Below are 11,294 nucleotides of genomic sequence, written 5' to 3'. Positions count from 1 at the left end.
AGCCTATTGCATAATTGTTTTCTACAGTAACCTCTCAATTTAGATGAATTGACAAGACATAGTGTGAATTCTACCTGCTGTTTTACCTGCGGTGAAAGCACGAGCTTATTTGCCCTTTTCTCACCTGTGTGAGTTCTTATGTGCAGTTTGAGATTCTCCTTTCCCTTGAAACCCTTTAGACAGTAGGGACAAATCCAGCTCTTTTCACCGCCCTGAGTCGCGTCTAAAATCTGCGAGTCAGTACCTAGAATGGGCGAAAAGGCGTACCGGTTATGGTAGAATATAAATTTGAGTAAAGTAACGCGGAAGAACTTCACTATGAGGGACCAACGATATTTGCTGATTCCAATACCCTATTACGCCAAAGCTCATTGTCTTACGTGTATCACAGCACCTTCTATACATTCAACACCTGGTATACAGGCAAGATAATCGGGTACGAACTACATCTTCTTCAGCAAATCCACAACCACCTGCCGTCCACACTTTTGTCTCTCCCAAGCACTACCTCTACGACCCGTCTCATCAGTCTGCTTACTCACCCCGGGAACCCTTCCCCTCCACCCGCCCATCCTGGTAACCCTTCTGCTCAGCCTACCCACCCTTGCCCCCCCCCCCCCCCCCCCCCCCGCCTCCCCTTCCTCGCATCTCCCTCCCCGCCTCCCACTATCCTTACATCCCCTCCCCCTCCCATACCCACCCTGCATGGCGGCGGCGTGCTCCAGACCCTCCGGGTCCGTCGGAGCGCCCTGGGGCTCGTGGGACCCTCCCGCTGGCGGCGTGTCCGGCCTCTCCGTCTTGATGGCGGTGATGGTGATGCTGTTGGACTCCTCCGCCACCTCCTTCAGCGACAGACCCTGCGGGGAAGGAATGCGTGGGAGTTGTGGCGATTAGAGATGTGGGGCTAATGTGAAGGCAATAATTTTTTAAAATAAAGATTGATGTAATTATGAAATTAAAACAATTTTTTGCGCATCGTGATGCCTTGACCACAATATTTTCTTGTCATCTACCCCATACACCTCGCTGTTACTTGCTTAAGATAGAGAAAGGTTTAAAGAAAGATTTCGAATCAAACATAAATATAATCGCAAGTTCGTCGAGTTCGTCTTCACCTTTAGGCTCGTCGCACTAAGGATTCAATTTTGCCTTATGTATTCCATGGCCACACACCGACCCGTTACCTTATTATCGCTGATAAGCTGTCTCGGTACCACTGGCACCGGCGGTGGCGGTGGCGGCGGCGGGGGTGGCGGTGGCTGGGGTACCGGGGCCGCCTGGTGGGCCCGGTAGGTGGCGTCCATGGTCTCTGGCGTCAGACAGGACGCCGCTGGACCGGGTACCTGCAGCTGACAGAGAAAAGAGGTCAGAGGAGAGATGCCGAAGTTCAGAGAGGTTCAGGTCAAAGGAGAAATCAAACGGCTCGGGATAGCAAGTCGATATGTTACATGGAAATGAAAGGGCAATGGCCAACACATAACAAAGATATTCATAATACAACAAAATGAAAACAGATGCTTCTTATTCTCAAGAGCCTTGCAGTGTTTTATTTCTATCTAAGCTTAAGAGTTTGTCAGGTACATATATCATCCAAGATGTTCCTGTACGATCAGCAATTGTTCTTCAGTGGTACGGCTGCACAAGCTCTGGGTGATTTCGCGGCATTTACCACTCACCTGAGGTACCGTGGGCGGAGGTGGCGCCATCCCAACGCTAGTTCGCGGGAACTCCGCCATGCCACCGGTGGCGCTGTCGTCGCTAGTGTTCAGAATACGGTCTATGGCCTGTTGGGCAAGAATGTGCGAGCTTATGAAATACGTGCCGAGCTCCTATTGCTTACAGTTTAAAATAACAATCAGATTCCTCTTGTTGATGTCCCATGACAGCATAAATACATGGTGCAGGTGACAAAAGTTCGCCAGGAGATCCATGGCCATTTACAGTTCACCGACGGTGCTTTGCTCAGTGACCGAGCCCTTTCATCATGAGCGCTGTTCGGTCGCCGTTTGTCTACCAGCATGCTACCGGTTTGCCAGGATTTCTCGGCCTCTGGTGAAAATCAGCTGGGCTGTGCCTTTCAATGAGAGGCCGAGGGACACTGGCAAGTGATTCACGCTCTTTATGTAACTCTGTTCCTTCTTACTTTGTGAGACTACAATCAAATAACTCACACTATGATTGGCTCGGTGTTTGTGGAAGCTCTTGAGGTACTTAAAGAACTGTCCGCAGACCTCGCAGCGGTAGGGTTTCTCCTGGGGCAGCCGGGCCGTGTGGTTCATGTCGATATGACGCTGGTACGCCGACTGGTACTTGTACCTGAAAACGGGGGACAAAGAGGGTCAGGTAGGACGGGTAGACAAGGTCATAAGAGGGCTCGAGCGGACACTGTTCCGTGGTTTTCATCCTCAGGATAGTCAAATCCTTCTCCACGCCTCAACTCCCTGCTCCTGGCTGGGCGGCTCACTAAGGTGCCACTGCCCGCCCAGACTAATGTCTCCCCTAATTCCTATCATCCTTCCGGCTCTGCAATGGTCTCGGCAGACCGAAAGAGCCTACCTCCTCCCCCTCCAAAAACAAAACTCGAGTGGAATTGATTGTGAACGGGGATGTTTCTTTTTTTGCATGGCTAGCAAATTTCGTGTGCTACCAGTAACTGCACTCGTCGATTTATCTGTTGGCATGAGTGGTCTCCAAGCTGTTTCACTGTTAGTCCTTCCTGCACTGACCTCCGCCCGCACTAGAGACACTTTGACTGACCTCTGTCCACACTGGAGACACTTGTAGGGCTTCTCCTCCTCGTGGATCCGCAGGTGCTGCTCCAGGGTGGGCAGGTCGGGCATGATCATGGCGCAGACGTTACAGCTCAGACCCGACATGGTCGTCTTGGCCAGCTGTGGGGTGTTGCTGATGACGTCCACCTGATGACGGGATGACGACCGGGGAGGGGGTGTGTTATGTAGCTGAACCTGACTTTGAGGGAAGCATGTGGTGAGGGAGGTCTCAGTTGTCTCAATTTATTTGAAAAAAGATCCACGCAAGCATCAGCGTTTTGCATGGAAGCTGGCAGATTTCAGCAAAATGCGTCGTGGCGAGTGGGGTGGTTTAAGCCTCCTGGGGTACAGGACCCGTCCTCATAACATGTTTTGAGCCATATCGAGGGTGGTGAAGTGCTTAGATAAACCTGCATGTTCAGGTGACGACTTATTCAGACCCATGGTGAAGTCACTGAATGACTTGGAGCTCATTGATGACAAGGTGATGTTTCTTATGCTGCGGGGGTTCACTCTCAAACGAGTTTCTCAAAAGTAAGAACTCACGCCCGGTGCCGGCATGGTGAGTCCCATGCTAAGGTTGTTCAACATGGGCATCATGTACTCCTGGAGCATCTGCATCTGCTGCTGCATGGCGTCCCTCTGGGACGGCGTCATCGCTGTCGGCAGACGGGGGAGCAGCGTCATGGCCTGAGGTCATTGGGCTGGGTCACTTGAGCGCTGAAAGATGGGCGACTTTTATATAAAAGAAAATTTGCATATGCAGGCTTGGCAGCTGAAAATGGTGGGTAGCTAGATCGATATAGAAATATTTTGCACATTGATATGAGCACAAAAAGTGTTCTCATATCTGATAACGCACATGCATTGACTTCAGTGTCGACAGGGGTCTCGGTTTGACACATTGACATTTCTACAACCTCATCAAACCCTCCAAACCCCTAGCCATAAATAGCCGGTACTATGAGCGGTCATGAACTAAATCGAACCTCTACCCAACCCACACAAGAAGCCTAACGCACGCCGACAGGCCACATGCCTAACCTTCAGGTCACAGGGCACAGAGCAAACCATAACAATGGGTGTGGCTTCATGGTCCACTCACCCATGCCCTGGGGTGTGACTCCGACGGTGCTGAGCGCCGCCTGCAGCTGCGGGTCGTGGCTGGACGCCTCCTCCGACAGCAGCTCCGGCTGGCACAGCTGAGCCGGCGTCTCCACCGACTGCTGCCGAACGGAGGCGGATGTAAAGCGCGGCCGCCGGCGGGATTCGAACCCGCGGCGGGGCGGGTGCGGTTTGTTGTGTGGTTGGATGTGCGGCTTTGAGTGTAATTTGAGTGAAACGATGCCTTGATGTTGTCATAAGACCATTGTTTGTGAGATTTGAAGTTTCAATGCTGGGCAGATAATGTGTTGGGTGTGCTCTTTGACCTACATATTCCTAGATTATCTGAAGATAGGTGTCATTCCGAAGGCGATCTAATAAATTTTCGTTGCTTTAAATTGCATACAACTATTTTCGGGTAAATGCGAAGTGTATTTTTACAGTCCGCATGTAGTGAGATCCACACAGATCCCAGGTCCTTGTCCTTTGGTTGTTACAAAAGCCTATGAGATCATATATTTAAGATATATTTTCGTCTGATATTTTTGATTAATCATATCGTGCGTTTTTAGGAAATGTTAAGATCCACAAGGAGCATAGCTCTAATTCTGAGGCTGATGCCTCAGAATTGCGCTTGTAAGCTGTATGACTATGTTTTGAGATCCTGAAGAGTCATCCCTCTGTATGATAGGTACTTAAAAAGTTAGTTCTGTGGTCAGACACACCGACAACGTTAGAGACCATGAGTTGTAGCAGTCTATTTCTGCACCCCTGTCGCGCCCAGTGACCAATGCGACCTTGTGCCCTTGTGTTGCTCCCTCTCTTTCCTTGCACATAAACTTATCCCGCCTCATGTCATGCCCCTCGTCCCTCGATGGCAACTTTTAAAGCTATCATTGGAAGTGCCTGATTATCTTATCGAGTGCGCTCTGATGTATATGTCTATCATTTTGTAATCAGTTTTAATTCGTTCTTAATTTACATTGTATGCTTTTACTTGTCTCTTACTCGTTTATCTTTGTATATTGTAGGTACTGACGCTAAACCGTAAAAGCCACCTTGTGGAAGGTTTAAATACTCTGATACTGATACCTACTGACTGACTGACTGACTTTCTGAAAAACGACTTTCTAAACTAAACTTTTTTTCTGAACTTTCCGTGTTGCGCTCGTCTTTTCCTTCGCTCATTGATGTCAAGTGATTGCCTTTTATGCTGAAATGTCATTGCCATTGACCAAGGTAGGTATGTGCCGACTGTCGAGCTCTATGCGTGGGAATCCTGAAGGCTCAACTACGCTACTTGTTCCCGTCGTCTTGACCAAGTTATACGCATGAACTTGATGTGTTTCGAGTTGATCATTTGTGTTCTGGGTCTACTAGACCCAGCACCTATGCCCGGTGTCGTTCGTCCAAAAGTCCTTGGAGTTGTCCTATTGACCTCTGCTTGTGAGAAGGTCACGCACACCTCTACACTGCAATCACGTTATCATACCACGTCTTCATCCTCAAACCAGTCCGTATCCGAGGGAAACTGTTTATTTGAAGCCATTACTGTACTATAGGATAACCGAGGACAGAATCACCAGAGGCAATATAAAACGGCGGCCGCCGCGGACCCACCCGTGCTGCCATCTATTGTCGCGATAGCTGCGCCATCTGGAGCTGCGGCAGCAAAACAGACAGAGGGTGAGTCCGCGCCGGCCGGCACAAGAAGGTACGGACACTGCAGAAAAGCAAGGGTCGCCTCACGGGAAACCCAAAACCGGACCAGCACCGCCGCAACGCCCGCGGTCACGTGATCAGCAAAGACATGTGACCGGCAGGCGGCGCTGCTGCACTGGTTACTATGGTAACGGAACCGGCCGCGTCCACGCACGAGAAGATCGCACGAGCGCTGGCCAATCCCCGTTATCAGGCATGTAGCTAGTGGATATAGAGGTCTAACCCAGGGTGGCCTGCGCCTGGTAATTTTGACGCGAGAAATTTTGATAAAATATGTTTCGTAGTTATACTTGAGCTGTTGAGCGATGTTTTCGATGAAGTGTATGCCAGAAATTCAGCGGAAATTGGCTCTAAATTTTGCAGAGATGTGTAATGTGCACGTGGGTTCTTGACGCGGCGAACCCCCGTCTGCCAGCCCTGGATTTGACCTCTGGTTGTTGGGTGGTGGCACCGCCGGGTGTCAGTCGAGCACACGCACAGCACGGGACCTCAACACCATCCCTCCCCTGCTGACCGTCACCCGGGGGTTCCACACAGCCCGTCCTAATATGGCCGCGCTGCGACACTAGCGACCCTAGCGGGACGCCGGCGAATCAGCGCGGCGCATAAACTATTGCTGACAGGACAAACAGTGGCTATGGTAGATTACAAAATAGTCCACAGACGGGTCGTTTCAACAAAACACCAGCACCAGACTATTTTTCGTGGCCAGACAGCGAAACGGTCTGCTGGCTCCGACCGTTGACGGCGCATCGCCAGCCGGGCAGTTCTAGATCGCTACGACCCTATTGTACCACGGACACTGCCAACATACGGAGCTATTGAATGCAGTTAATTACTATGGCTTAAACTAGCGTGGATGAGACACTGGACTCCCACACAGGAGAGTTTGCGACGGACGACACCTGGCGACAATGCGGCGAACCGAACCGCCACCTAGCGGGGAGAGTTTCGTTGAACAGGAGAAGCACCGGGCCGCGCAGCGGCGGCCGGCTCGGCCCCAGAGGCGACCCCACCAATCAGGCGCGCCCGCTTGCGTGACGTCACAAGAGCCGGACCAATGGTGGCGGAGAGAACCGGGCGCCCGCTGCAGTCCTCCGTCAGCGCCGGCCAATTGGAAGCGCGCGTTGCGGCTGTTAGCCAATCAGCGTCGGCCATCGCCGTGACGTCACGCGGCGCCCGGGACATGCAGTGAGCTTAACCTATTGTTTACGTGTTTTTGCGATCGGATGATCTCTATGGAGCGACCTCTAGCATTAACATAACAAGTCGACCGGGTGCGGCAGCGCCCGGAGGCACAAGTTCCGCCGGCCGCCAACGGATGGCGCCACTGTGGCCGCCGGGCGCGCCGCCCCGCGGCCGAAGCGGAAAATATCACAGTTATCGCGCGTCGTTGGGCGGCGCCGCTGACGCCACCTAGCGGCGTGCGGCCGTCGGCACGCGCCTCGCGCTCTCACTCTCTCTCGCTCTCTCACTCGCTACAATAGTCGCCGACCCGCGCTGGCTCGCGCCGTCCGCTGGGCAGCGCGCGCCCCGCTCGCGCTTCCTCGCTCGCGCTTGCCGCTCCTTCCGGTATCACAAAACGTCCCTGAACTTGCGCCTCCTGCCGGCTGCGCGGCGCGGAGCGGCAAATCGTGCTGTAGGCCGGGTCTGGACTGGACTGAACCGGATTGATCTGGATTGAACTGGACTGAACTGGACTGGAGCGGTTGAACTGGATGGTGGCTGGGTGGCGGTGGCTGCTGAACGCGCAGAGTGAAAAAGAACAGAGACAGCCGCCGTGCGCACGCGGCCGGCCGGGCTGGGGTGGGTAGCTGCTGTTACCGGAAATAGCTGATTCTAACCGGAAATGGTTGGCTCTAACCGGATATGAACGGACCACGGCACTGCGCGCTGGCCTGGAGGATGGGGGCTACCTGGGGTATGGCGCTGCTAGTGACATCTATCGGATGGGCGGGCGGGTGGGTGGTTACTGCGGTCACCGCTGGGCGGCGCTCCGGGGCAAGTGGCGAAGCAAAGAGCTGCCAAACTACACTGAACTGCTCTGGGTACCGGACTGCGCGGGGTTGAGCTGAACTGGACTGCGGTGGACTGGACTGCGCGCGGGTTTGAGCGGAGCTGAAATGGACTGATCTGGATGGGTTGAGCTGATCTGGGTGAACTGGCTGGGCGGGCGGCAGGCTGTCGGACGGAGCCAGGGCTGAGCTGGACTCCGAGCTGTGGACTTGTGGCGGGGATGGATGGACTGAAGAACCTCACTGCTGCTGCTGACACTCTGCCCCGCACCGACCGGACGAGCGTCCCTGGTGTCGAGAGAACTGGCCCCCAGACAGTGACCTGGTGGCCTTGTGGGAGTGCTCGCTGCATTTCTAAGGTCAGAAATCGTCAACATAGACTTTGCGGCCGGGAGTAAACAAAACAAGTGCATTAATCATCAGTAAGACTCAATTCCTGCACTCCCACAAAATGGGATTTTGAGTGACCACCAATTACATTGATTTTTTTTTAACCAATGACGTAAGACCAGTGAAGTATAAAACCAGTAACGTCACGGTCGGTCCAGGGCAGAGTGTTCCTTGGGTTTCCTGCGATACGTACTGCCAACATGCTTAATCAATCGCTTACGAGCCTTTCCACGTCCTCGGAGAGCCACCGCTAGAATTTCGGGGCACTCCGAGGCGTAACAATACATAGCGAACACACCAAGAACTCTCCTTAAAAATCACATTTTACCACAGGTACAAATTCCCTCCAAGGTACTTCGCGGGACAATATAAAAAGAGGCGCGATTCAGTGCCATGACCCCCGCGGAAAAGTGACGGCGAACGAGCATCGGAAGAAGGCGGATTTGGGATAATCCAAGGGAGCGACAATATAATAATGCCGACAAATGAACAACATCAAACGGTTTTGAACGATAAACATCTTGAATGTGTCAGTGTAAACTTACTATTTACATGTAGATTTTGAGAGAACAAACGAAACTTGGGATGAGCTGAATACGGAGGAACTTGGACAGATACAACTAGGTGGAATTTCAAAGCCTGCAAGCAAGTACTCTAAAATGTCAAGGGTTGCCAGGCCCATCAACTACTTCGAAAATAACACAATGAACCGGTAAAGGTGAGACTAAACTGGTCAGGGAAGTCAATAAGTCGAGGGATGCAAGGGATGCAAATGTAATTAATTGCCTTGGAGTCATGCTGCACTCAGCAAACGCACATTATCTGGCCCAGAATCTGATAAAACGTCTTATGGAGCTATTTCGTAGCAGCCAATCATCACCCAAAGCGATTCCTTCTTTCACAGTATCTGAACATCACAATCCGTTCCCATGGCAAACCGACTAGCAGTTCCAAACCTAACGCCCTCTATCGCCGCTACGCTAAGGCGCAAGTGCAGCATGTCATCACCAGATGGCCGCCGCCGTTCCGAGGGAAGACGCCGAGAAGCCGGCGCTCAGGGACCGTCGGCCAGCCTCGCACGAAGCTGCTCTGGCGAGAACGAAACAGGTGAAGAAATAATTCACAGCCAAACGTTAAATCGAGTCCATCAGCCGCACTCTCGTGTTTGTCGCTGGTCACCGCACCACTGCCATCTGCCGGAGCGTTGTGCAACTAGCGGCCAGTCGACAGAAGAGTGCTCTGATTTAGGCCCGCGCAACCAACAGCCGATTTTGGAGCCCTGAGGGAGAAGACAGCGGGCCATTTCCGACTCTTTCCACAGCCGGTGTAGAACGCACGTGCGCGCTATGGAGACGGGCCTTGCAGTCAAAGCGAAATGAAGCCAACGAAAGCGCTAAAATCACCACGAAAGACTACTCTCGAATCACATAATTGTCAGGAAAGAAACGAAAGCCAAGAAAACTCCGTCAATCCGACAGAGAGAAACGAAAGGGCGAATTTCTTCCCCATGTAGCCACCTCGCTTTTCATCCACACATGGGTATTAGCGCTCGTGTCCCCGTGGCGCGCCTACTGCCACCTATTGTTAACCTTGCGAACCACCGGTCACCCTCGTGTACGCCGAGGTACCCTGATTCTTTTCTAACACTCAAACACGCACTAGTTTAGCACGTTACACTAAGAAAACAAAAACAAGAAAGACTAAAGGCTTGCCCTCCATCACCGCCATCCTGGAAGCAGCTGCACTGGCGCCCCTGGCGGCGACTCTCCGAAGCTCCGCCGGCGCGCCCACTCACTAGGGGGCAGTGCAAGTCTCATATCACATTCTTCGGCGGTCGGCGTCGCCCGATTTGCGTCTTCGGCGGCATTTCTGCGCTTTTCTGCGGACCAAAGCGGACGCCGACCGCCACCGCCAACTTCAGCCACGTCCGGCGTTGTAACGCCGCCTCTTTCACTGCGCCTGCGCAGCTCCCTCATCAGCTATCGGCAGTGGCGCCATCTCGGGCAGCGTTGTACCCGGCAGCGGCATCTCGGGCGGCTCGGGCGCCGCCGGCGACGGGAACGGTCCGACCATGTCGAACCGCCTGCCACCCTCCTGCCGATGGATCTTGGTGTGCGTCTTCAGTATCGACGAGCGCGCAAACGTCTTGCCGCACGTGCGACACTCGAACGGGCGCTCGCCAGTGTGGATTCGCGAGTGGTCTTTGAGATGGTGACGGAACTTGAAGCCCTTTTTGCACCATTCGCAGAGGAACGGCCGGTCACCCTGGTGTACGGGCATGTGATCCATGAGCGCCGCGATAGAGTCGAACATCCTCGTGCAGTACTTGCACGTGACTGGATTGCCGTCCTCCGTGGGTGTCGGTGTCGAGGGCGCCGACCGCTCGCCGGAGGGACTGGCCGCTGGCGGAGAGGTGCCCGGCGTGCCGTCCACCGTGCTCAGGTCGAGCGGCGAGCGGCTGTCGAGCAGGCCGGCCGCCGCGCTGGCCGCCGGGGGCGTCAGGTGTCGGCGCAGACCGGGCAGCAGACCGGGCAGCAGACCCCGGCCGTTGCCAAGACCGCCCAGCGGCGGCAGGAACGGGCTGAGGTCGTGCTGCGGTCGCAGCAGGTGCAGCGGCAGCCGCAGCGGCGGCTCGCGCCGGTCACCGAGCAGCGGCGGACGCTCCCACGGCAGCCGCTCGGGCAGCTCGAGGCGCGGCTCGAGGCGCGGCTCGAGCCGCTCGCCGAGCCGCTGCGGCTCGAGTCGCGGTTCGAGCCTCTCCCCGGCTGCCATTCTAAGCGGCTCGAGGCGCTGTTCGAGACGCTCGCCGGGCCGGTGATCGTGCGGGGGCCAACTGTGCGAGTGGACCGGCTCGTCGGGTCTAGAGTGGGGCGGCGCGCGGCCCGGCGGCTCGCGCACCACCGTCTGACGCTCAGCGGCCACGTGTGCGGCGGCCCGATGCGCGCGCAGCTGGTGCTGCGAGCCAAAGCTGAGGCCACACTCTGGACACAGGTAGGTGGTAGCACCTGATGCCATGCCCTGGAACGGACGAGAGTGAGAGTCAGCACCGGCGGCTGCCACCCATCCGAGAGAGAGAGAGAGATAGAGAGACTACGGAGGAGACTACGGACTGTGCGCAGACACGCACAGAGAGAGACTACGGATAGACTGCTAAAGGATAGAGACTGGAGGACCTGAGAGGCCGAGGACCGCGCACAGACATCGTAGGTGGAGAAGGAATTGAAAGGTGCAAATATTGGTGGGAAACACAGAGATCACAAAAGACTACAGATACAGAAAGGCAGCTCACCAA

At 54.4% G+C, this 11,294-nt stretch overlaps 2 protein-coding genes across 2 annotated transcripts; both read right to left on the bottom strand.

The window, feature by feature from the left end:
• Positions 1-237: 237 nt before the first annotated feature.
• Positions 238-5,507, bottom strand: LOC122369853 (zinc finger protein 628-like). The gene is made up of 9 exons (XM_043344927.1): positions 5,496-5,507; positions 3,877-3,997; positions 3,318-3,430; positions 2,758-2,918; positions 2,172-2,316; positions 1,677-1,784; positions 1,185-1,349; positions 697-857; positions 238-244 (listed from the first exon to the last, which is right to left on the bottom strand). Exons 1-9 carry the CDS (start codon positions 5,505-5,507, stop codon positions 238-240), a joined length of 993 nt encoding a protein of 330 aa, XP_043200862.1.
• A 4,445-nt stretch (positions 5,508-9,952) lies between these two features.
• On the bottom strand, positions 9,953-11,020 carry LOC122369852 (protein odd-skipped-related 1-like; the record flags this gene model as incomplete). The annotated part of the gene is made up of 1 exon (XM_043344924.1): positions 9,953-11,020. A coding segment is annotated over one exon (1,068 nt), but the record flags the coding sequence as incomplete, so codon positions are not given.
• Positions 11,021-11,294: the final 274 nt, after the last annotated feature.

This window comes from Amphibalanus amphitrite, unplaced genomic scaffold (assembly GCF_019059575.1).
Source record: "Amphibalanus amphitrite isolate SeventyFive unplaced genomic scaffold, NRLGWU_Aamphi_draft 001079F_arrow, whole genome shotgun sequence".
Classification (NCBI taxonomy): Eukaryota; Metazoa; Arthropoda; class Thecostraca; order Balanomorpha; family Balanidae; genus Amphibalanus; species Amphibalanus amphitrite.
The sequence above is the reverse complement of the archived record's forward strand: the minus strand, read 5'-3'. Positions and strand labels throughout refer to the sequence as shown.

Coding starts and splice junctions, on each gene's coding strand:
- LOC122369853 (XM_043344927.1), bottom strand. Junction 2,919..3,317: donor TCACCATGCCGGCACCGGGC/GTGAGTTCTTAC, acceptor TCCCGTCATCAG/GTGGACGTCATCAGCAACAC. Junction 1,785..2,171: donor AACACCGAGCCAATCATAGT/GTGAGTTATTTG, acceptor CTTGCCCAACAG/GCCATAGACCGTATTCTGAA.